General features: G+C 44.1%; 1 protein-coding gene and 2 pseudogenes across 1 annotated transcript; 2 read left to right on the top strand and 1 right to left on the bottom strand.

Moving 5' to 3' along the window:
• Nucleotides 1–2,226: 2,226 nt before the first annotated feature.
• LOC110552421 (proteasome subunit alpha type-6-like) lies at nucleotides 2,227–2,932 on the bottom strand (annotated as a pseudogene).
• Nucleotides 2,933–9,472: 6,540 nt separating this feature from the next.
• On the top strand, nucleotides 9,473–9,932 carry LOC110552424 (cofilin-1-like; annotated as a pseudogene).
• A 13,196-nt stretch (nucleotides 9,933–23,128) lies between these two features.
• On the top strand, nucleotides 23,129–24,739 carry Trmt12 (tRNA methyltransferase 12 homolog). The gene has a single exon (XM_021643721.2). It carries the CDS (start codon nucleotides 23,238–23,240, stop codon nucleotides 24,537–24,539), a length of 1,302 nt encoding a protein of 433 aa, XP_021499396.1. The 5' UTR covers nucleotides 23,129–23,237; the 3' UTR covers nucleotides 24,540–24,739.
• The last annotated feature ends 1,707 nt before the right edge of the window (nucleotides 24,740–26,446 follow it).

The raw sequence follows: 26,446 nt of genomic DNA, 5'->3' as shown, positions 1-26,446 counted from the left end.
GAAGATTAACATCTCTCGGGGCTAGAGATCTAGCATGGCGGTACTCTGCTTACCTACTATGCATGACGCCATGGGTTCAATCCCTGGTACTGAAAAAGAAAAGAGAAGAAAACAAAGCTCTCTAAAGTGAGAACTGTGGCTTGCAATTACATCTCTCAGAGGAGATCCTATTCACCGGGTATTCAAGTAACAACCTTTTCCAATAAGGAGGATGAGTTCAGATGTATGCACTATCGAATGTAGTTACATTCTAGTACATTTTACTGCCATTTCCTGTAGCTGGGTTTTGGGGTAAGTCTCGGTATTTCATTTTATGAGTTTAAAATTCTTCGTCTCTTCAACTTACTAACTGGGTAATCTAGAGAAAATTGTTTCCCTATCTACAAAATGGTGGTCAAGAAATTCACACCACAAGACTGCCCTGAGAACTCAGTGACACTATTTATCAAAAAAAGACACAACACCCTCTTCATAGTTGGCAGGCAAAAAAAAATATCCTCTGTCTGCCTTCCCAAACCTCAATGATTATGGCTCTTACGGCTCCTTCACAAATGTCAGCATGATGATAAGCATATGACATAACAACATTTTCCAGACCTAAGAAGAGTTGCTGAATCTTAATTAAAACTACTTCTAAAAATAGCTATACCTTTGCGTAATCTGACTTTGACCTTGACATGTTTCAGTACAGACTATCTGGAAGCTTACTTGCATTCTTGATGACTAACACTCACTGAAAAAGCTTTGGGTAAGCAATTTATTGTTGCTACTTATAACATGGCTCCCTTCCCTTTGAGTAGCCTTCAGGACACATGTTCAAATGTAATTTGCACTTGAGAAGATCAACATGAGTAAAGAGAGAAGGTATATCATAAAAAAGAAATCATGCACAATAACTCTTAATGATTCATAAACCCAGTGTACTTAATAAACTATATCCTGCCAGAGTCTGAAATACCGCATGGGTAAGCAGAACAACCTTTGAAATCATTGTCCTTTGTGTATCTTTTTGATACCAGAAAGTATGACATAAAGAGAGATTGTGTTATCCAGGGTCCAGTTTACTGAATCAGTGCAGTATAAACCGGTCAGTCCTTAAAGTCTACTTTACTAGAATAGTCCTACTGTTCTTTGAGGGCAAGGAGCACATATTGAGTTTGTAAGTCACAATTATCTGAACATATTAAAGTTTTTTCTTTTCTTTAGCTATGTGAATGTGTATGTGTGTCTGTCTGTGTTGGGTATGCACACAGGGGTGCAGTACCTACAGAGGCCAAAAGGGGGCAACACATCATATCCCCTGGCACAGGCATTAACAAGCAGTTGTGTGTCACCTGGCATGGCTGCTGGAAACTGACATCAGTTTCTCTACAAGAGCAGTACAGTCTCCTAACTGAGCCATTCATTCCTCCCGCCCTCTAGCTAGCTATATTAAATTAATGATTGTCTTCAAGGATGTTATGTTAATCAGCTTCTTGCTACTGAAACAAATGCATAAGGTAATCATTTGTGACAAAAAGCTTCTGGTAACTCACAGTTTAAGAGGTTCTATGATCGATTGGCCACATTACTTTGTGCAACACAGTATATTATAGTAGGATCATGTGAGGGAGCAAAGCTCATTTCATGGCCAAGAGCAAAAGAGACAAAGGAAAGGGGTTGGTGAGCCACAGTTCCCTTCAAGGGTGTGTCCCGGTGACCGAAAGAGGCTCTGCCTCTGATTAGCACCACCCTGGGGGCAGCACCTTTAACACAGGAGCCTTTAAGGGACATTTAAAAACCAAACCAAAGTATTCAAATTAAAAGCAAGATTTAGAAAAGCCTGAAACTACAAACAAGTTTTTCTTTATCAAATATTTCCCACTTCTTTCCTTTTTTATTTTTTTAAAGATTTGTGTATTATTTATACAGTATTCTGCCTGCAGGCCAGAAGAGGGCACCAGTTCTCACTATGGATGATTGTGACCCCCCATGTGGTTGCTGGGAATTGAACTCAGGACCTTTGGAAGAACAGCCAATGCTCTTAACCTCTGAACCATCTCTCCAGCCCTGATTTCCTATTTTTTCCCCCAAAAGCACTGTTTTATTTATACAGAGTCCTGACCAGTTACGTGGTAGGAGGATTGGGAGAGGTTCCATCTTCAGTGCAGGGATTGGTCTGTTGTTACGAAACCTACAGGCAAGTGGCATCATGAATTTAGTAAACTGACATTTAGTAGACAGCGTTCAGTCTCTCTCTGCCAGAGCAGCAAGGTGAGCATCAATCTCAGCTGTGTAAGAATCCTGAATTTAGGATATTCACCTGTGACCACTCCAACTTCTATTTCTGAAGGTTCGAAATCAGTCGCTGGGACAGTAGACAGGCATGTAATTGCAGTTTCCACTTTTTTTTTTCAAGGAAGCCAGTTGATTCTGTTTGTTTAACTCCTGCTGCCGTGGCTTTAAAGCCACAGTAGTAGCCTACGGGGTCACACTTGTACACTTGAGGGCCTTGTTCTTCATCTATACCAATTAAAATCATACAACAACCAAGCGGCTTCATGTCAGCATTCTGTGTGTAGACTTGAGAAATATCAGCGATTCTTTTACGTGGCTTGTCCACAGGAATCTCATAGCCGTATTCGTATTTCCAGTTAGCTGCCTCACAGCGTTCCCTCTGTACCTGGGATCTGCCATCAGCTGTCATTTCACTCATCACACAGCCCATGTTTTCAGTTATCTTGAACAAGTGAGTTACCGTGCTGGAAACCAGTAATTTATCGGGCACTTTCTTCTGTGTGACAATAATTGCGCAGTCCTTTCCCCTTACAGCTACAGATGGAAGTCCACCCTGGTGAACAGCCTTAAAAGCATATTCTACTTGGTAGAGTCAGCCCTCAGGGGAGAAAATAGTAATGTGACGGTAAAAACCGGCTCTGGAGCCATGGGACATGGCGTTCCCAGTATTTCAAAGACAGTCTGCACCCTGTAGCACCCACACCAAGCCGATTTCCTGTTTCTCAACATTGATTTCTATACAAACATATTTGCATTTCTATAGAAATAATTGCATAAATGAAATGATAACAGAGAGTTAACACATATAAACTTGTAAGATATATTGAGTATATGATATGTTTCTCAACTGGCCTCCAAACTCTAGGTGAGCCCCAGTAAGTAAAACAACCACCACTGCTCATGATCATACATAAGGAAAGACTCCTCACATTTGCCACAAAGCCCAATTGCCCTATGAAATGAACCTCTAATTCAAAACCACTAACAAAATCCCCAAGCAAGATGCAAGAGAATTAGCTTGCACTCATCTGGCTCCCAAAAAGTAATAAAGGCAAGTTTTGCCAAAGCTGGTATTTCTGATTTCCAATGCACTTCCATGACACTGGGCATTTAGAGCCTGAGATCTGTGATGTCTAGTGGATCTTTAGAGGTTCTGGATGACTCCCTGAAAGTGTAGGCAAGGTAAAGTCACATGTACATTTTCTATAGAGGGCCATTCTGAAAGAGCTCTGAGACCCAAGAAGAGGCGAAGACACAGGGCCATTTACCTGCCCTATATATTTGGTAAGTGGGCTAGTGTGGGGACTCCTAAAACTTGTGTATTCCTGAGCAGTAGGACCACTGTGTTGATCTTGTTCTCCTATTTAATGGACATCTTGATCCACAGGCAGCAAGGAGAGACTGTGTGCCATACTAGTCATAGTTTAAGTATAAGAGACCTTAAAGCCTGCCTCCACAGTCACCCACTTCCTCCAAGAAGGCCATACCTACTCCAACAAGGCCACATCTCCTGTGAGCCAAGCATTCAAACACTTGAGTCTATGGGAGCCATTCCTAATAAACTACCACACTGATCTTAGTCACATTGATACTGTGGTGTGTGTGGGTGGGTGTGTGCGTGTGCGTGTGCGTGTGTGTATGACAGAGGGGAAGAGAGGAAAGTGATTTACATCCAAACTCCTTATGTAACAGTCCATATAGGAAGTGATGCATGCTGGATCTTGACTCCCACACTTAGGAATCTTCGCCTGCTCTAGGCTGCTATGCAGGAGGGTAGTAAGAAGAAAAGCTGGCCAAGCAAGATGAAGTCTGACAAGCAGGATATTTGAATTAAAGGGCTTGGGAATTAGAAAGCCAAAGCAGCACAAAACTAAGTCCAAGAGGATCAAAGACCTCAATATAAAACCAGACACATTAAACCTGTTAGAAGAAGAAGTGGGGAAGAGCCTTGACCTCACTGGCACAGGAGACAACTTCCTGAACAGAACACCAGCAGCACAAGCTCTAAGATCAACAATCAATAAATGGGACCCCATGAAACTGAAAAGCTTCTGTAAAGCAAAGGACACCATCGTCCGTCGTCAGAACGAAATGACTGCCTACAGACTAGGAAAGGATCTTCACTAACCCTATGTCTGACAGAGGGCTAATATCCAGTATATATAAAGAACTCAAGAAGTTAAACACCAACAAACCAAGTAATCCAAAGAGCTAAACAGAGAATTCTCAATAGAATATCAAATGGTAGAGAAACGCTTAAAGAAATGTTCAACTTTCTTCATCATCAGGGAGATGCAAATCAAAACAACCCTGAGATTTCACCTATCAGAATGGCTAAGATCAAAAACTCAAGTGACAACACATGCTGGAGAGGATGTAGAGAAAGGGGAACCCTCCTCCATTACCAGTAAGAATGCAAACTTGTACAACCACTTTGGAAATCAATCTGGAGCTTTCTCAGACAATTAGGAATAGCGCTTCCTCAAGATCCAGCTATAGCACTTCTAGGTATATATCCAAAATATGCTCAAGTATACAACAAGGACATGTGCTCAATCATGTTTGTAGCAGCTTTATTTGTAATAGCCAGAAGCTGGAAACAACCCAGATGTTCCTCAACTGAGGAATGAATACAGAAATTGAGGTACATTTATACAATGGAATACTACTCAGCAATTAAAAACAAGGAAATCATGAAGTTTGCAGGCAAATGGTGGGAACTAGAAAAGCTCATCCTGAGTGAGGTATCCCAGAAGCAGAAAGACACACATGGTATACACTCACTTATAAGTGGATATTGGCCATATAATGTAGGATAATCATATTGAAATCTATACTCCTAAAGAAGCTAAACAACAAAGAATACTCTTGCTCAATCCTCATTCAGAAGGACAAATGTGATAGACATCGGAAGCAGGAGAAGACGCCTACCACAGATGGCCTCTGAAAGACTCTACTGATCGAGGTATTAAAATAGAGGCTGAGACTCATAGCCAAACTTTGGACAGAGTGCAGAAAATATTATGAAAGAAGGGGGAGATAGAAAGACCTGGAGGAGACAGGAGCTCCAAAAGGAGACTAACAGAGTCATAAAAAAAAAAACTGAGCCTTGGAGTCCCTGAAGAGAATGATACCACAACCAAGGACAATGCATGGAGAGGACCTAAAACCCTGGCTCAGATGTAACCAAGTGAGGTCCCAAGTAAGGGGAGCAGGGACTTTCTCTGGTATGAACCGGAGTTGGCAGGCTCTCTGGTCACTGCCCCCCTGGGGGGGGGGGAGGGCAGCCTTACCAGGCCACAGAGGAAGACAATGCAGCCAGTCCTTGATGAGACCTGATAGACTAGGGTCAGAGAGAAGGGGAGGAGGACCTCCCCTATCAATGGACTAGGGGAGGGACATAGAGGGAGAAGAGGGAGGGAGGGTGGGATTGAGAGGAGATGAGAAATGAGCCTACAGAGGGGATACAAAGTGAATAAATTATAATAAATGATACAAAGAAAAAATACCCCCCCCAAAGAAAGCTAAAGCATAGTAGTGCTGAGAATACAACTCAAAGTGCAGGCTTGTCTAGCATGTACTTATGAGGCCTTGAGCTACAAGAAAAGCTAAGACTACTTAGCATGAATCACAGAAAAGACATGAGAAGATGGTGGTTAGGTAACACCAGGAAAAAACTAATTCCATTCTACAATCAGTAAACTGCTAATGATTTGGCGAGTACCCACCATCAGAAGGCAATGTAAAGTACACCGTGAAGATAACGTAGGCAAATGGCAACCTGGCCCAGAGTTCCAAGAATGAGCTAGCCTTCGGTGTTAAGTTTTAACCTAGGACAGAGCACTGAGGTGCCTGCTGACCATACCAAAGCTGACCTGGCCTCCAGGTTCTCCAGGTATCCCTCAGTCCAGTATGGCTGAAATATCCCTAAACTCTCCAGCCCAGGGGCTGGGCTGCCCTTTCCCCAGATGCTCTTCTCTGTATAATCCAGACAGTTTGGTTACCTGCCACTTTTGTACCTTTGGCCCCTGGCTGCTGCACCTGGTCTTGTGCCATCATGGTCGTTGTCCCCTCTCCATTCTCTCCCACCTCTGTTTTCTCATAGTTCGGGGTCATGACTACTCTGGACTCTCCCAGATGTGTCTGCCTCTGGCTATGCTCTTCTTTCTTCTTTTTATGTACAATAAACTTTCTCCTCCCCCATGCCTAAGAAGTGGTCATGTCCTTTCCTTTTCATTCCTTTTTTTTTTTTTTTTTTAATTTTCTGTTCAGCAAGTAATACAGGAAAGGGGCCATGGTGGAAACTGCATACACAGAAAACTCATGTATGTGGTAAGAATAGAAGTTAAGGTTAAATGGGATGTTAGAATTAAAACAGTGAGGCTAGGAGCCCTAGAGATGAGGAACGGAAAAGCCTGTAGCTGTGGGTGAGATAGTCAAGCTAAACAGATTGAAGAAGACAGGGATCTGAGCTGATGACAGCCAGCTGGCAGGCTTCCCCAAAGCTCTCAAGGAGCATATCTTTCCATATATTTTAACTTCTGTTTTTAGTGTGTATGTGTGGGTATATGCCACACATGTTCAGATACCCACAGGAGCCCATAAGGGGGTGTGGGGCCCCCCAGAGGTGGCGTTACAGAAAGCTGTGGGCTGCCATGTGGGTACTGGGAACTGGGCTTGGATCCTCTAGAAACATAGCAAGCATTCTTAACTATTAAGCCATTTTTCCAGCCCCTCATATATTGTTTCTTCTAACGCAACTTGTTGTCACAGGCTAAAGATAATTAAAAAAAAAAAAAAGTCTATCTATTTCAGAAAAAAGATCCCAGACCATCTCATAGACAGGGGTTAACTAAAAACTAAGTTAGCTAGTCCTCAGTCACTTCTTGGTAGTTTGTCAGTCCCCAGCAAGGGTGGCAGCAATAACCATGGCGAGTGACTGACAAGGTCAATTACTAACAAGGCCAGAGTCAGAGATGGGCAGAGCAAGTGGGGCTTTAACCAGCTGTAATAAGGTATAAACAGCATGTGTGGTTTCTCCGTTGGTTCAGCCAAAGACATCCCAAAGAACTAACCATTTCTCCATTTGCAGACAGATCTCTAAAAAACAAACAAACAAACAAATACAACAACAACAACTTTAATTTAGACAAAGCTTAATGACCTTTCCAAACTCCTCCCACTCTCAGGAGTTTCTATTATTTTTCCTTATTTCTCACTTTTCCTGATTATTTCTCAATAAATCTTGCTTCGGCTTTGTTTCCACAAGTGTCCATGCCTTTCATCATCACTGGCATGAAACAACAAATGGGGGAGCCCCGGTCCCAGGTCTATCTTTGTGACCATGAGTGTCTGGCACCATAGGTCCTTAGGCAAAATTCAACTGGGCTAGGAAAAGTCCTGTCACACACTTGGAAGAAGCCTTGACGTCTTCTAAATATTCATGGGTATAAAAGACATATCCAGCCACCCTCATAAAATACTGACAAATGTGTGTCCATCGGTACACGGGCAATATCATGTGCTAGGAATGATTGTAAAAAATGATGAGTGACCAATTAAGGAATCTGACCACCCTTTAACCATGTTGATAAATTTTCAGCAGACTCCATAAGACGTGTTCGTGCCTGAAATACTAGCTTCATGTTATATACTTCCACCTGCTTCCCACCAGGTATATTTGACAGAAAACATCTTCTTTGAGCATTTTCAACTACTATTGTTGTTGTTGTTGTTAAGGTTTTTTTTTTTAAAGACAGGGTTTCTTTGTGTAACCCTGGCTGTCCTGGAACTCACTCTGCAGAACCGGTTGGCCTCGAACTCAAGGCCTCTGCTTCCTAATTGCTGGGATTAAAGGCCTGTGCCACCACTGCCCAGCTCTTTTTCCGCTCTTGGGTATTTCAAATGGCTGCGTGCTTTTCCTTGGCAATGACAATGGAGACTGGGCCCTAGACTGCTGTGGCGCATCTGAGGTGGCAGAAGCCTGAGTGTTATCATCCACTGACAGGTTCTAACATTTTAAAGGCAGAGTCCTCTGGGCTCCGGGTGTTTTGTACACGGAGCAACGGACTCTCATATGCCACTGCACAGCTTTAAAATAGTAGGACTCCTCGAACACGCCGTTCAGCAGTTCCCTGTAAAGCCGATACTGCTTATAAAGCAGTATAGATGCCGTAAGACCACTTTGTGAGGTAGATGAAGTGAAGGGTGAAATATTTTGGTATAAATTAAGGATAAATCTTGGAGGCTTGTCACACTCCTGTCAAATACAGAAGACTGCTGACACTCTAGGAAATCCCCTAACGCCTCCTCCCAATCACTACCCTACCCCAGCATTCTGGCTTCTAACCCCACGTAACAGTCTGTTCTAGGACTCCATGCAACTGGAACCTTGAATATTCAGCATTCTCTCACCAGGCTTTTTCACCCCGTAAATAGTGCTGATGTCTTCCCATGTTGTAGTTTGTTATTGTTTGTCACTGACAGGTGTGTCACTGTCCCAGCTTCCATTGATGGACTCTTAGATTACATCTATGTCCTAGCAGCCAGCAGTGCTGCTTTGTGTGCTTTCATTTCTCTTGAGCAAAAACACCAAGGTCTCATGTCATCATACACTATGCGTCTGTCCTGCTTTAAAGAAACGGCCAAACGGCGTACTAGAGAAGTCCTATTGCTTTAAATCTGTGCAGTGATATACCAGAGCTTCTATTGCTCTCTGTCCTTGCTAACATTTCATACTGTCAGTATTTTTTAATTTTCATCCAGTCTAGTGGGTGTTGTTATAAACAAAAATGAAAGTCCCAACTGTTCTATTTCACCAATAAAGACTCAGGAGCAGGTGCTGGGGTGAAAACCTGCTAGCTCAGAGAGACAAAGAAAGCACCCAGCTGACCTTCCTTCTCAGCTCATGTCCAGATGGAAACAAAACCCAAAAAGCTCACTAGTACAACTGACAGCCCAGGTGGAAAAGGCAAAGAACCCAAGGCCGAACGCTTGCTAGCTCAAAGCCTAAAAAGCTAAGGAGCTGAAATGCTGAGGAGCTGAAGCCTAAGCTGAAGCCAGAGCTTGAGCTGAAAAGTCCTTCCTTGAGTCGGATCCCGGCAGCAGCTGTGGTGGCTCAGTTCTGTACTCTCTCTGACTCCCTTTAGTTTCTGGAGCCCTGGCCTCTAATGTGGCTGGCTCTGATGGTGTCACCAAGGTGTTCAGTGACATGAAAGTTCGCAAGTCCTCAATGCCAGACGAGGTGAGGGAACGCAAGAAGGCAGTGCTCCTCTGCCTGAACGAGGACAAGAAGAACACTATCCTGGAGGAGGCGGGAGATCCTAGTAGGAGATATGGGGCAGACTGTGGGGACCCCTACACCACTTTTGTCAAGATGCTGTCAGACAAGGACTGCCGCTACACTCTCTACTATGCAACTATGAGACCAAGGAGAGCAAGAAAGAGGACATGGTGTCATCTTCTGGGCCCCTGAGAGTGCACCCGTTAAGAGCAAAATGATCTACGCCAGCTCCAAGGATGCCATCAAGAAGAAACTGACAGGAATCAAGCATGAATTATGAGCAAAGTGCTAGGAAGAGGTCAAGGACCACCACATCCTGGCAGAAAAATTAGGTGGCAGCTCCGTCTTCTCGCTGGAGGGCAAGCCTTTGTGAGCCGCCTCAGCCCCCTGCCTGGAGTATCTAGCAGCCCCAGACCTGCTCTTGGGTTGTTGCAGGCTGCCGCTCTCCTGCCAGACCAGAGGGGCTGGGGGGAATCTCAGCAGGGGGAGGGCAATCCCATCACCCAGTTGCCAAACATCCCTCCTACCCCATGGACCATCTTTTTTCCTCCATCCCTGACAGACGGTTCTGGCCTTCCCAAACTGCTTTTGATCTCCTGATTCCTCTCAGGTTGAAGCACACCAAGTTCTGTCTCAGGGACCCAGTTTGGGGGAAGTCTGTTTTGTTTTTGTTTTGTTTTGTTTTATTTTGTTTTAATGACACCTCTACTCCTCATCCCTCCCATGCTGCCAACTTCTAACCACAGTAGTGACTCTGTGCTTGTCTGTTTAGTTTCCTGTGTAAATGAAATGTGGAAATGACCCTCCTTGTGCCATCTGGTTGCCCTCCCTTTCCCTTGATCTTGGCCACTCATGGAAGCAGGACCAGTTAAACAAACAAACAAATAAAGCTAATTAACAACAACAACAAAGCCCTTTCTTTTTCTCCATGCTGTCTCGAACACCCTTCAACTCACAGTCCCTCCTATTCTTTCATCCCTGTCAGCTGGTTTCTTGCTCTGCCTCTTGTCCTAGAATTAACTTTATTGTTATTTAAAATATATACTAGCGACCAGTGGTGGTGCAGGCCTTTAAGCTCAGCACTGGGGAGGCAGAGGCAGGTGGGTCTCTGTGAGTTCCAGGTCAGCCTGGTCTACAGAGTGAGTTCCAGGACAGCCAGGGCTACACAGAGAAAGCCTGTCTCAAAGAATACACACATATGTGTATATAATATGTTTTATATACATATACATGTTGTATATATTATATATATATATAAAACACATACATACACACACATATACATACATACATACATACAGGCAGGCTGTTTTTCACGTTATCTGTAAACCTACAACCAAGTAACAAGGTGAATTGTGGATCCACTGAATCATAGCATGTATCAATCTTATGATAATAATTTCAAATTGGAATTCACTGGGGCATAGCATGTGAATTCTTCTGAAACATTCTGTGTAACACATATAAAATAATTACTTTGGTGTTCTAGCTTACACTGGAGTCAAACGTGTGTTCATGATTCTCAGCTCTAGATAGAAAACAACACTGAAAATCTCTCTTCTATGCAGGTAGTTAGGGATCAGTTGTTCCTAATACCCAGCGACCTGAGTGCTGAAGCACGGGATTCATATTTCATAATTTCAGAGCTAAGTTTGTAAAGACAAACAGGACAAAGCAGTAGGCTTGGGTTGACCCTGTTGCCAGGAGCAGGGGACTGAAAGCATGAAGGTCAGAGGTCTGTTAGAGTTTGAGCTGATGGTGAGGACAGACCTACAACCACGTAAAAAGAGTTTTAGATGAACTGAGAATCCGCTCTATCCTACATACACGAAGAGCAAAGGTCTGACTCCCGTTTGAGCTGAGGCTGAGATAAGGAGGCAGCCAGCGATAACAGTTAACTCCTGTTGCTGTGAAAGAATACCATGACGAAGGGAATTCGTGGAAGGCAGTTTACTTTCCCAGAGGTATAAGATTTCAGCGTGGTAGGGGCAGAGCAGCAAAAGGCAGGCATGTGGTAGGCACAGGGTGCTGAGAGCTCACGTCATCAAATGCCAGCCTCGGGTGGAAAGCATGAACCAAAGGGCTGGGAGAGTGTTCAATCTCAAAGTCTGCCCGCAATGACAGATTTTTTCCAGAAAGACCGCTCCATTTAAACATCCCCAAGCGTGCCCGCAAAGGGAGGTTAAAAGTTCCAAAGTCCAAGACATGAGGACATTTCTCATTCACGCTACCACGGAGAGGATTCTGTCATGGGGGTCAGATTTAAAGGGGGGAAATACTGCTGTGTGCGCTGCCTGGACAGAGGAAGCAGCAGGTACAGGATATGGAGGCAGGAAAGTATTGTGCAATACAGAGAGTGCCGCCCATGGGGCGCTTTGGATAGGAGGGAAAGACAACACAGAGACTTAAAAAAATCCACCCAACCTCTAAGACAGCGCCAAAAACTTTAGTTTTTCTATATCAATGGGAAGTCCCAAGTGAAGGCTGCTGAAGCAGGAAGACAATTGGCTGCACATGCGTGTTAGACAGCTTACTCCGCTCATGTACTCATGGTCATTTTGTCAAAGCTCACTGTTCTTTTAATTTATTTTTATGTTACGTACACTTGTGTTTTGCCTGCATGTATGTCTGTGGATGTGAGGTCTTGAAGTTACAGACAGTTGTGAGCTGCCATGGGGCTGCCGGGAACAGAACTCCTGTCGTCTGGAAGAACAGTCAGTGCTCTTAACTGCTGAGCCATCTCTCCAGCCCTTCATGGTCATTTTGTAAGGCAGTCAGAGCAAGGACCTGGAATTGGGATTTTACTTGCTTATACTAGCACTCTAAAGTCTTCATATTTTTCTCTGAAACTGTCATGTACAAAAAAAAAAAAGGGGGGTGGGGGATGGACTTTCCAAGTAGTTCCCATTTACTTTTCTGGGTCTCCTTCCCATAAGCCACTATGGCTCTTGGAGGCTTCTTGCTGAATCGGAAAAGACATTAATAATCGATGTTTTTTAGCCATCAGGGAAATGCAAATAGAAACTGCATTGAAATTCCTTCTCTCCCCAGTCAGAATGGCTGTCATTAAGGAAAAACAAACAGACAAAAACCAACAAAACAAAACAAAAAAATCAAATGTTGGCAAGGATGAAGAGAACGGCCACACAGGTGCTGGGACTGTGAACTGGAGCAGCTGCTATGGAAATCAGTGTGAAGTTTACTCAAAAACTTTTTAAAAAGAGAACTTCCAAATAACCCAGTGACCCCACTTCAGGTGTGTCCTCCCAAGAAACAAAGCCTGTTTACTATGGCGACATCACATGAGCGGATGGCAGCACCAGCCCAGGAGCCCATCAAGGAATGAATGAATGGATAAATGAGATGAGAGATTCGCCCAGACCTTCACACACACACACACCAAGCCAGATTCAGAAGGACGAGTCCCTCAAGTTTGCTCTTATTTGTGGAATCTGAGGCAACTGGGAATTACATGAAAGTAAAAGAAGGACTACTGGATATAGAAAAGGAAAGAGTGTGGTGGAGGAAAAAACGAGAAGGGTTAGTAAAGGGTTTAATGTTATCAAGGTGTCTTCTATGCATATAGAAATGCCACAAGGAAACCCCTTCCTCTGTACCATCAATATATGTAATGAAAGAGGGTGCATAATGATGTGTTTTAACATCCTATGTGCATGAGTTACTGTACTACCATATTTTATATATTTTAAACACACACAGGGGGCCTCTGAAAGACTCTACCCAGCAGGGTATCAACGCAGATGCTGAGACTCATAGGCAAACTTTGGGCAGAGTGCAGGGAATCTTATGAAAGAAGGGGAAGATAGAAAGACCTGGAGAGGACAGGAGCTCCACAAGGAGAGCAACAGAACCAAAAAAATCTGGGCCCAGGGGTCTTTTCTGAGACTGATATTCCAACCAAGGACCATTCATGGAGATGGCCTGGAACCCCTGCACAGAGGTAGCCCATGGCAACTCAGTGTCCAAGTGGGTTCCATAGTAATGGAGACAGGGACTGTCTCTGACATGAACTGATTGGCCTGCCCTTTGATCACCTCCCCTTGAGGGGGCAGCAGCCTTACCAGGCCACAGAGGAAGACAATGCAGCCAGTCCTGATGAGACCTGATAGACAAGGTTCATAGGGAAGGGGAGGAGGACCTCCCTTATCAGTGGACTGGGGAAGGGTGGGATTGGGAGGGGAGAGGGAGGGAGGTTCAAGGAGGATACAAAGTGGATAAACTGTAATTAATAAAAATAAAAATAATTTTCAGAAAAAGGAAAAAAGAAAACAAACAAACAAAAAACAAATGTGCATTTAGCTGAGTGATGATACACATCTGTAATGCCAACATTTGTGAGGAACAGAAGAATTGAAAACACACACACACAGAGAACTTTAAATGACTTCGCATATTTGTTATAGATCTGTTTCTAGGCAGTTGTTTACAAAGCCACAGCCACACAGCTTTGGAAGTGGCTGCTTTTCTAACTTTCTGAACAAACTCCTCCCTTAGGGAATCCTACCCCATTACCTTAGTGGGGCCTCCTCTGTGCCCTCCCGGTGAGTAACTGTGGAATTACCCCACTGAGGACCAGACACAGAATAATAATTAGTAGGACCCAGTGCAAAATAAAAACGGAGAGTACGCATTGAAGTTAGGATACTTTTCAAGACAGCAACAGCAGAGTGCTAGACACAGCACTGTTTGCTTCCGAACCTTGGGCCAGGTGCGACTGCAGAGGCCACACATCCTTGAAGCCAGGGCTACCTCTGATGTTATCAGCTAAAGCTACGGAGGGAGGGCGGAAGTTGTCCCAATGATGCCTGTGTTCTCCAGACGCATGTCAGGGTCCCCTGCACCCAGAACACAGAAATGGCAGGAAAGTGAATGTGTGAACAGATGAATCATGGGAAACATTCTCCCTAAGACTGGATGTCATTTCCTCAGAGTGCAGCAACAGTTTACCACAAACTAAGTGCTTCAAGGATCAGAATCCACTTCCTCATAATCCTGCAGGCTTAAAGTCCAAAGTTAAAATGTCAGCAGGACCATGCTCTCCCTGAGGATTCCAGAAAAAAACTCCTCCTTGACTTTTCCAGATGCAGGTGGCTCTGATTCTTTTGCTTTTCTCAAAGTCACACTGCCTTCTTCCTTCTTCAAGTGTTTTTGTGGGTCCTCACTCTTCATACAAGGCCACCAGCTGTCAGATTTAATAATCCATCTTAACCCAGGATAACTTCATCCTGATTACATCTGCAGTGACTAAATAAGGTCACGTGAGAGTTTAGGCAGACAGGAGGAGAGGGACCACTATTCAACCCACTCCATCTGTTTGTGACATTCTTCAGAATGCTTCTGGAGTCGTTTCTGCTTGTATATGCTTAACCATTCGTATGAATTGTAGCGTAATGTTATTGCCAACTAAACCTCAAAGGATACATGAAACCGTACAAATTGTAAAAAGGCATGTATAATAAATGAAGTGTAACCTGGGGAACTAAAAATTTGGGGATGTGGTTAAGTCACCAATATCATTCATGGCATCTTAGGAATGTAAAGAGCATCAACCACAAAAGATGAATGGGGAAACGAGTGAAACTCAGAAACTAACGTTTTTTGCCTGAGCTGTGTGAATGGCTAAGAGCTTAGATATCCCCATTAGAGCACCAGCACCGATGGCTCTCTCCTCCCAGGGGTGGGGGATGTGTGGTGTGGAGTCTAGGTGGTTAACGTTTGCATAAGTTGTCCCATAAGGGCCAGAACAGACTCACTTTGTGTGTGTGTGTATATATATATATGGTTAGTATCTTGAAATCATGAAGTGTGTGTGTGTGTGTGTGTGTGTGTGTGTGTGTGTGTGTGCAGTGGGATACTTAAACAGTTTGTCTGGCTCTTTGGCATTAGGACGTCTGAGTCACCAAATGGAGTCCCTCTGTGAGCAGCCACGCCATCCTGAGGTAGTCTTCCACCCTCTCACTCTTCTGCTGCTCTCCTCAGGCTGTCCACTAAAATGCCTGGATCAAGATGTAAGTACAGCTCTGCTTCCCTCTCTCCCCCAACAAAGCATATGGCCCACTTCTTCTCCCCCCAAGACCTGTTTCTCTGAAGGCTGTGAAGTGGAACCGCTCTACAGGGCTCCCACTCTTCACATGCCCTTTGTTACGCTGAAGATAGAAACTCAGGTCCTTGGGCTTGTACAGCAAGCATGCTTCTCACTCAGCCAACTCCCCAGTCTCACAGTGTGCTCTTAGTATACATGAATCCTCTAATCACTAGAAAGGTGTGTCCTTGATCGTGATTTGACCCATTTATCTAATTTTTTGCAGCCGAACTGATAGGACCTTGGGTTAGTCCATCTGGCATAACTACAGTGAAATACCCAAGGCAGGTTAACTTTATGAATAAAAGAGGCTTACTCACATTTTGGAAAGTCTAAATAGCATAATCCTGTCCACAATGGGGACCTCCCTCAGCTGCATCATCTTGTGGTGGATTGGCATGGCACAGATGTACAGAAACAAGACAGGAAGCTGGAGAAAAAGAAAGGCCCTGCAATACTTTCCAAGACACGTCTTCACTTGACCTATGAACACTTCTCACGAGAACTCATTCTTCAGTGTGCCACCTCCACAATGTACCACCAAGTAAATCTCCAGTGTATGAAGCTTTGAGAAACAAGCCACACCGAAATCATATCACCCTATCTCTGCAGCAAACCCAATCCACTTATTGATCCCAAACACCAAAGTCTGCTTTTAAATGTTTTCATTTTAAAACAATTGCCACCTGTCTTAGTTACTTTTCTATTGCCCTGACAAAATATCACGATCAGGGCAGCTCATGAATGAAAGTGTTTAATTGGGGGCTCACTGTTTCAGAGGCTTAGAGTCCATGGCCATCATTGTGGGAAGCAGAGCTGCAGCCAGGTAGTTAAGCTTGGGGTTGGAGCAATAGCTGAGAGTTATTGTGATACACAGACATGAGGCAGAGGATACACACACACACACACACACACACATACACACACACACACACACACACACACACACACGGAGGGAGAGAGAGAGAGAGAGAGAGCTGGCATGGGCTTCTAAAACCTCAAAGGACTACCTCAGTGACACGCCTCCTCCAACAAGGCCACACCTCCTAATCCGTCCCAAGTAGTTCCTCAATTGGAGACCAAACATTTAAATATATGAGACTATGGGGGCCATTCTCATTCAAACCACCATGCACTGGATTCTTCTTTCCCATTATCACGTTCTTACCTTCCATCACATCCTTTGGTAACACAAGACACAATCTAGGTCACCTAAACTGTGGCTTAATAAATACAGTAGACTGTTGGGTCTAATCTGCAGAGATTTGGATGCAGATTTGCTTAATCATGGATGATCCTAGGAATATGTTTTTTAGATATGCTCTCTCAGACCACTCTGAGGGTTGGGTAAGGTGGGCTTCCAGAGAAGCTGCTTTGGTGATTGAAATTTCAAAGACAGTTTGAAGCCACAGACCCTCTGGATTAGAAAGAGTACTTGAAGCCGTTCAGTTATACACTGTTAATTTCCTCATGCAGAACCCGGGACCTGAGGTGCTAGCACAACATCATTAATTTGCTGATGCAGAAATTCATGCCCAGATAATTAAGAGATGTGCCTGGAGCTACAAAGTTATTAACTGACAGGGCTGGCATCTGCATCTTTCTCTGAGACCAGACTTGCCTTAGATCATATAATGATAATCCCTATGGACCCTCTCCTCACTGTATAATGCCCACCATAACCATGTGAGAATGGCCTTGGGCAAGATACTGTTATGCTTCTCTAAGCCTTGGTCTCATCAATAGATCAAGAATAAAACTCAGCTCAGGGCTCTCTTGCAGACTGTTTTAGTTAGGGTTTGATTGCTGTGAAGAGACACCCAATCTCATCATCATCACAGCAGGAAGCATGGAAGCATGCAGGCAGACTTGGTGCTTCAGGAGTCAGAAGTTTTACATCTTGATCTGAAGGCAGCAAAAGAAGATTGGATTCCACACTGGGCAGAGCTTGCGCATAGGAGACCTCAAAGTCAGTCTTCACAGTGACACACTTCCTCCAACAAGGACGCACCTACTCTAACAAGGTCACACCTCTTAATAGTGCCACTCCCTATGGGCCAAGCATTCAAACAGATCCATCTCTGGGGGCCATACCTATTCAAACCACCACACAAACTAAGTAACACAGTACATAACATTTTTATAGGAACAGGCCTGATAAAACATTCAAAATAAATGTTTGCTTTGGGCTGTATTTTGAAGTATTAATTCATGTCTCTCCCATGTCTTCCTTTGTACTCATTCATAATGACAATATGCTCACTCCCCATCACTCTAAAAGGGGTGAATCAAAGGCCTGACTCCCTAAATGCTTCGGATCAGGGAAGAATACAAGAATAAATGAAAAGCAAGAAACCTGGGGACAAGAAAGAACTGCTGGTATTAGGGACTTAGGATTTTGGATAGAAGAAATAAACAGAGAAAAATGTAGGTCCTGAGTGAAAAAGAAGCAGAGACCACACCTCCTCGTCCTTGGGAAGATGAGACTACAATGCTGGGGACTACCAGAAAGCCAACCAGATGCAGACAGTAGTGGCCACAGTTCATCAGGAACACCTCCCCATACTTCAGTGTCATGATACTCCTAACGTCATGGGAAATCACAAGTATAGAACGAGAGAGTCTACAAAAACATGGCTCACCCATGAGCAGGGAAGACCCCAGAAAGGAAATTAATTTTCATCAGCTATGAGAAATCGAGCCATGAGGTCAGGGCTTGTGTTGATGAAAGTAAAGCAGCCAGTGCTTACTACAAATGCTGTGGCTGAATGCCCAGGACCACCTAAGGCCAAGAGAAGGGAACTTGACAGCATTCATGAAACTGCCATTGAGAGCACCTGAGCTAGTAGAGAAGAGGATAGTGTCAGCTCAGACCAGCTCCCAGCATCCTCAGGGCACCCACAGCCAGAAGAACTGGTAGCACATTCAGGTTCTGTTTCAAAATCTGCATGCTGGGAGCTGCTCCTGCTCTTGCAGAGAACCACAGTTCAATTTATAACGCCTATAACAAATAGCTCATAACAGCTACAAAACTCCAGCTACAAAAGCTTGACACCTTCTGGCCTTCCTGGCCACTCATCTGTGTGTGACACACAGAGAGACGGATGGAGAGAGAGAGAGAGAGAGAGAGAGAGAGAGAGAGAGAGAGAGAGAGAAAGAGAGAGAAACAGAGAGAGAATAAATATTTTTTAAAAAATCTGTGTTTCAAGACCCAAAGAAATTCCTGTAATGACCCTTAATTTTGAAACCTGTCTCTTCCTCCTGGTACTCAGTACCACACAACACATTTATGGAATTAGAAGACATTTGATCTTGCACATTCCGGCCAAGATGTCGAGTGAGCTTTCCGCTCTGGCCAAGATGTCGAGTGAGCTTTCCGCTTGCTTGGGAATGTTACTGAAAGGCGCTCCTAAGGTGGAATAGCTATCAATAGCTGTAGCTACTTGTAGGGGTCATTCCAATATCTTAAATACACCCCCACTAAACCAAAACTAAATGTGCTCTTATTTTAACTTCACCTACCAGGTTTCCAGACCGCCGAAGCCTCTACACGGCTACCTTACATAAGTGGAAGTCGGCCAGAGGAAAGTGGACGGCACAGCACAGTGATCTTAACGGCTTTTGGTTAAGACAGTTTGGTTTTGCAAAAATTTACAGAAACATATGCCCTTGTGAAGACATTATGAAGCTCCCACCTCCTACACACACACACACACACACACACACACACACACACACAAATTGGGAGGGGCCCATGCAGGTAAACGTCTCTGAAACTTAAATGTATAAGAAGAATCAGGACAGTGGTGGCATATGCCTTTAGTCCCAGCACTTCAGAGACAGAGGCAGGTGGATCTTTGTGAGTTCAAGGCCAGCCTGGTCTACAAAGTGGTTCTAGGGTGGCCAGGGCTATACAGAGAAACCCTGTCTCAGGAGGAAAAAGGAGAAGGAGGAGGAGAAGGAGGAGGGAGAAGTGAGGGCTCTTGTTCCTGATGAGGTCACTGTTTGGGAAGGATCACTGACTCTGACCTGTGCTGGTGAAACATGAACAGAAAACTTGATAGCATATTTAGAACCATAAGTTCCTATAGATTTAATGGTGGAGGGTGGGGGACAGAGAAAAGTGACTAGGGAAAGTAGAGGCTACACCTCAGGTAAGTTCAAAGATGAGGGGAGGTTAAGCGAGAGTCAAAGATAGGAGTGTCCTTCAGCCTTCTCTCAGGATTCGATAGGTCATTTTCTCCGGCGATTCCCTAAGTTTCCATATGAGAATTGGCTGGATGCATAGAAAGCATCTAATGAGCAGAAGGAAGGTGAGAGAATGTTCCCCCGAGCTCTATGGCCAGAGGTGAGGAGAGTCTAGGAACGTCAACAGCCTACTGGCCCATGCATGTCCCTCTAGTGGAATCACATGGTACTACAACTTACGCAGGTTTGCGGTCCCACTCTATTCACGGGTCACAGCTCTAAACCGCAACGTTTGTCACGCAGAGAAATCTATGTTGTTGTTGTTTAATGCACTCCTGAAAATAGATTTACTCACCTGGATAGTCCGTGCCAGTAAAAGACGTGCCAGTAATGGTGTCGAGTAAGACCAGTGGAAAAGGTGTGATCCTTAAGGAGCCTCAAACCAAGACTTCAATCAGTTTTGACCTCTTCTGTGCTTTCTTTGCTGGCTATTGCTGGCCTCTAGCGGCAATATTTTGAAACTAAACCACTAGAAGTATTGAAGCAATTTATGTGTTCACTCATGAATCCTTTTTATAAATACCTTCTAACCAACTATATGTGCCAATGTTCATAAAATAACAATCAAACACAATAGTAAGAGAGAAAATCCAGTTCCATCCCCTATCTCTTGGAAACAAACCAACCCACTTTGGGGAAAGATAGCCAGAATTAAATGAAAAGGCTTTGACTGTAAAATTCTACATGGTGATATGGGATGCAGGTTTGTCTTTTTTTTTTGGAGAGGGACAAGAGAGAAGAAAATAGTCCTGAGGAGGCAAGCACCCACTGTCTCAGGACTGACAGATACAGTGGACTAATGGAGGAGAAATTCAGTTTTCCGGGCAGGAAGGCAAAGAAGTGAGGAAGGAGAAAGTGTGTGTGTGTGTGTGTGTGTGTGTGTGTGTGTGTGTGTGTGTGTGTGTTAGGGATATGCAATAGAAGAGGCCCCATGCTTGGGTCCACACTAGGTACCTAAGTATTCCTGAATAGAGACTGTGGTGGTGTGGGTAACCAGAATATAGAATATTTGTGTTTGAGGACATTGTCAGTGTTGATCCCGGAGTCTAGTGTATACTAGACAAGTATGCTACCACCCCAGAATTGTTTTACTTGAGCATGAATTGAAGAGATACCTGCCAGCAGATGGAATGGAACAGACACTCCCGTCAAGTGCACATAGACTATTCTCCAGTCTAGTATTCTAGTATTCTAGACTATAAGAAAAACCTCAATAAGTCTAAAAGGGCTTACATCCTGCAAAATGTGTTTTCTGACCATGGCGGAGCAAAAACTTGAAATCAATAAAAACAAGAATTTGAAAAACTCCAAGTATATGGGAACTAAGCAGTACAGTCTTAAATAACCAGTGAGCCACAGAAGAAAAAAAATACAGATAGCCTGTGTTCTCGGGCCTGAGTATTGGAACACTGCTTTCAATGAAGAGTGTTAGAAGTAAGTTCCAGGTCGAAAAGAAAGAGACTACTGTTCCAACAAAGTGTCTGGACAGGGAAACTTCACCTCTCAACCAAGAGGGTATGCTTAGAATGGTAAACACACAAAGACACACAAAGGAAGTGCGTTTGGGGGGGGTTGTTTGTTGATTTTGGTTTTGGTTTTTTGTTTGTTTGGGTTTTGGTTTTTCAAGACAGGGTTTCTCTGTATAGCCTTGGCTGTCCTGGACTCACTTTGTAGACCAGGCTGGCCTCCAACTCACAGTGATCCACCTGTCTCTGCCTCCCTGACTGCTGGCATTAAAGGTGTGCACCACCAAGTCCAGCTGTGTATCTGGTTTTTATTCTAATTCAGGTGGTGACTGTGTGTGTTCCCACTCTGGAGTTCAACTATCTCATAGTCTGAATTAAGAGAACTGGCACTAAGGAAATGAAGAAAGCCAAAAGAGGTCAGCAGTACAAGAAAAAAATGAGTCACTGCTCCAAGGTATCAAATTCCTGGAATACAACAATGGACCTTTGTATAAACAAAGGTTTTAGTTGGTGGGTAGAGAATTAAAACATTTGAGTAAAAGTCTTACAATTGAGGGGAGATAAAAAGATTTCAATTTCTTGTCCTAAACACGGTTTCTATTATTTATTTATTTATTTATTGGTTTTTGTTTGTTTGTTTGTTTTTGAGACAAGGTTTCTCTTTGTAGCTTTGGCTTTTCTGTACTTGAATTGTAGACCAGGCTGCCCTCGAACTCATAGAGATCCTCCTGCCTCTGCTTCCTGAAGTGCTAGGATTAAAGATGTGCACCACCGCGCAGGGCTGTTTTCTAGCATTTAATATAAAAATCTCACACTTGATACTTCTAACAGAAGGAGCCAAATAAATGTGCTATGGTTCTAGCCCATGAGTATCCATTTTTCTGTTTACATTTACAACACTATAAATTGATATGTAAAAAGACAAGCATGACTTGGCAAGATGACTCCACAACCGAGTCTGACAATCTTAGTTTTTTCCTCAGTATCCACATGGTGAATAAAAGGGGAGAGACAGCCACTGCAAGTTGTCGCTGATCTTCATACCTGCACTATGGCATGAGTGCCCACCCCCAACATAAATGTTAAAAGAAAAAAAAAGTACAAGAGTTTCAGCGATTAAGATTAGAGCATTTGGTGTTTTTGCAAAAATCCTGGGTTTGGCTCTGTCCTTTCACCACATGGTTCTGGGAATCACGAACGTCAGGCTTGGAGGCAAATGCTCCCTTATCCTCCGAGCTATCTCTAATTAGAATAGCAATTCTCTCAAGATGATTCGGGTAATCAACCGTTTCTAGACAATAGCCACTTTTGAGAGTTGACGGTATTTAGTTTACTCACATCCTTCATTATTTTCAAACACTCCTCCCCCCTTAGATAACGAGGCAACAGTGATGAAAATCTTTGCAAAAGAAGGAAATGAGAAAGCTATGTCACATTCCACCTTCAACAATAAGCTAATTTATGAGTTAAACACTAGATTATTGGAAGCCTTTCTGTGCATTCAATCCACCATTTCAAATTCACTTTTTAAAAAAATTATGAGCAGCACTATTCAGAGTGTCTAGAAGTTCGGGAGGATATCACATCTTTTGGCCCACAGAATTACTAATTTTCTTTCAGCAAGTACTGGCTGACCGTAACCTTAACAAACATGGCGGCCGCAGCTTCACACAGCAACCGAGATTCCGTTCCCTGATTGTAGTAATACATCTAGACCCGGCCTGTTTGTTGACCTCACTTCCTGCGCGCCACGCCGGTGAGTGTATAGCTTTTCCGGCTGTAGCGGCATGTTTGCACAGAGAAACTGTCTTCCGAGGAGATTCTCGCTCTCGGGCCCCGAAGCGATGCAGACACTACCGACATGGAGAGAGAATGTGAGAAGTCTGTAGTCGCCGTTGTGACTGAGCCTCGGTTTACCCAGAGGTACAGAGACTATCTCGAGAAACAGAAACTCTTGGATAGACTGCACCGGGCGGAAAAGCTGCGGGATGGCACGGTGGCGCTGCCGGTGCTGGCGGGAACCCTTTCTGAACAGCATCTGCAGGAGCTGAGGAATCGCGTGGCCCCGGGCAGCACCTGTACGCTGACGCAGCTCCTGGATCCTCTTCCTTCTAAAAAGGCCCTGGTGTGTTCACCTGCTCAAAGACTGTGTCTTGAGGTGAGGCGTTGGGTAGAGGGCCGCGGAGTGACGTGGTCCGCTGAGCTGGAGGCAGATTTGCCCCGGTCTTGGCAGCGGCATGGTGACCTTATGCTGCTTAGCGAAGACTGTTTCCAAGCCACACAGTGGAAAAGTCTGGAACCAGAACTCTGGGAGACTGTTGCCTCAGCCCTTGGAGTTCAGCGTCTGGCAAGACGAGGGCGGGTGTTGCCTGATGGCGCTCGAACTCCGTCAGTGACTCTGCTGCTTGGTGACCATGGCTGGGTAGAGCATATGGATAATGGCATCCGGTATGAGTTTGACATAACACGGTGTATGTTCTCCTTTGGAAACATCACTGAGAAACTGCGAGTGGCCTCTCTAGCCTGTGCTGGAGAAGTGCTGGTGGATCTCTATGCAGGGATTGGTTATTTTACAATCCCCTTCCTAGTTCATGCTGGTGCTGCTTTCGTCCATGCCTGTGAATGGAATCCTCATGCTGTAGTTGCTCTGCGAAAAAATTTGGAGATCAACGGAGTGGCAGATCGGTGCCAAATACACTTTGGAGACAACAGGAAACTGAAGCTCTCAAACACTGCAGATAGGGTGAACCTGGGCCTGATTCCCAGCTCTGAAGAAGGCTGGCCCATTGCCTGTCAAGTGCTGCGGAAGGATGTTGGGGGTATTCTACATATCCACCAAAATGTGGAATCCTTCTCAGGAAAGAATCCCCAGCCACCTAGAAGCAGCAACACAGAAAAAGAACATTGGCCTCATCCCCAGAAAATCGCTGATAAACGGGGAAATGGAACTACTGGGAATGTCAGGGGGGAAGTGGTGTCATCAGTCAGCAAACCAGAGTGGCAAAGATGGGCAGAATCTGCAGAAACTCAGATCACCTCTCTCCTTCATCAAGTGCATGGGAGAGTGTGGAGGACACGAATCCTGCATGTCCACCCAGTGAAATCTTATGCACCCCATGTGGACCACATAGTCCTAGATCTGGAATGCCGCCCCGTCCTCTAGTTGGCTAGAAGTGGTAGATTCAGGAACACAGTGGAGCCAAATGGGCTGTAGTGCTTCATCTGGGGTGGAGTTCTCATCCTTTTGATTTCTGGTGATCTTTTTAAATGATCTGTGGCCTGAAAATGAACTTTAGACCATTCCAAATAAATTTATCTTCTCTTGATCACATTGAGAATATATTAAAGTACCAGAGGAAAGCAGCATGGCTCGTTAAAATAGGATTCATTTCTGTAGTCATGAATTCTGCATTTTTACCTTAGTTTTCAGTGGCTATATAATCTTAATATTCAGTTGGTCTTGGATTTATTTGCACACAGTTTCCTTGAATTGGATCATGTGGCTTTTTTCCAGTAAGTCATACAGATATTATTAAGAGTGAAGTACAGTATACTGTTCCCACAGATCTTAGCTATATCATGAGAAACCCACTGGAAAGCCAAGATCAAAATAGGGAGACCAGTGAGGAAATTAGCCATTTCTACAGAAGTTCTGTAGTTTTCCAGGAACACAGTGATAGTGGTTTGCACTAAGGTGTCAGCCATGGGGATTTGAAAAATAAAATCAATGGGACCAAATAACGAACTCCAAGTTGAAGTGTTGACATAACGGTGCTTTGTTATTGAGACTAAATTACAGAGGAAGGGGAGTTAATGGCGGTAACTCCAGTCCTCTAGCATTCCTCTCTGTATGTGGGCATGGGAGTGTCTTATGTATTACTTTTTGTGTTAAGAGGTTTAAGAAATACTTCTGTCCCAATGCCTGTAATCTCAGCACTTGGAAGGCTGATGATTACTGTAAATTTAAGGACAACCTGGGTCACATTACAGATCGAGAGAGACCTTGTCTTACAGTCACTAAAGTTCTAGCTTTGGGCTATACAATAGTTGCCAATAGATTAAAATTCAAAGATTTTCATAGACCTTAAACTGTAGACTTCATCATCTTTCCCTCGTCAAGAATCTATAGGAAAGTGGGCACACCCTGTAATCCCAGCACTCAGGAGGCAGAGGCAGGCACATCTCTGTGAATTTGAGGCCAGCCTGTTCTACAAAGTGAGTCCAGGACATTCAAGGCTCCACAAGAAACTGTCTCGAAAAGCCAAAAACAATTTAAATTAAATTAAAAAAAAAAAAAAGCAGCAGCTATAGGAAGAGCTAGAATGTAGTTCAGTGTGGAGTACTTACTGGCTTTAGTCCCCAGTGGGTCCCTCCCCCCTACCATGCACGCAGGAAGAGGAAGTCTACAATCAGCAGTTGTAGCTTGCTACTATAGGTAGGAAAAACTGCAGTTTTCAAACCATCTGATAAAATCAGATTTTCTCTGCTGTTCACCGCAATTTGCCACCGGGAGAGCTAAGAGTTGAGGATCACACAGAGCTCTGTGTACTTTGAAGTCCTGTGGCCTGTTAGCTTGATAAAGGGAACAGGCAATAGAGTGTCTTCCTTCCCTGTCTTGTTATATAACTTAGGCCTGCATGTGTTGTGTGTGGCTTTTGTTCTTTTTCTTGAAGCATTAGCAATAAAAATCCTCTCACCGAGGAACTCACGACTTAGCCAAAGAAATGTCACAAGTCCTCAGTGATGAAATAGAGTAAATGCCACATGGTAACTTGCTGGGGAGGTGCAAAAGAGAAGGAAAGTTCTGACAAATAGAAAGTCCACGTAGAAGTGTTTGAATTGGCTCTTGAGAGCTGGATGAGATTTTGAGGGGACGAAGCAGAGGTAGGCCAGAGTTTCAGTGCTCAGGAAGTGAGCCATTGCCTTTAGCTGGTAGCAGGGCATGGTATTGTGGGTGCTGGAGAAAGGACTGTTGTGAGCAGTGTCTTGTACGCAGAAGGCTCCCAAAGAAATGTTAACTATCCTGTGACCCCACTGCAGACGCCTACTTTTAACATTCCTCTTCCTGTA

This window comes from Meriones unguiculatus, chromosome 8 (assembly GCF_030254825.1).
Source record: "Meriones unguiculatus strain TT.TT164.6M chromosome 8, Bangor_MerUng_6.1, whole genome shotgun sequence".
In the NCBI taxonomy this organism is placed as follows: Eukaryota; Metazoa; Chordata; class Mammalia; order Rodentia; family Muridae; genus Meriones; species Meriones unguiculatus.
This window is presented reverse-complemented; position numbering and strand designations above follow the sequence as displayed.

Bases quoted from the DNA above. Each gene is read 5' to 3' on its own strand.
- Trmt12 (XM_021643721.2), top strand. From the start codon at position 23,238: ATGGAGAGAGAATGTGAGAAGTCTGTAGTCGCCGTTGTGACTGAGCCT.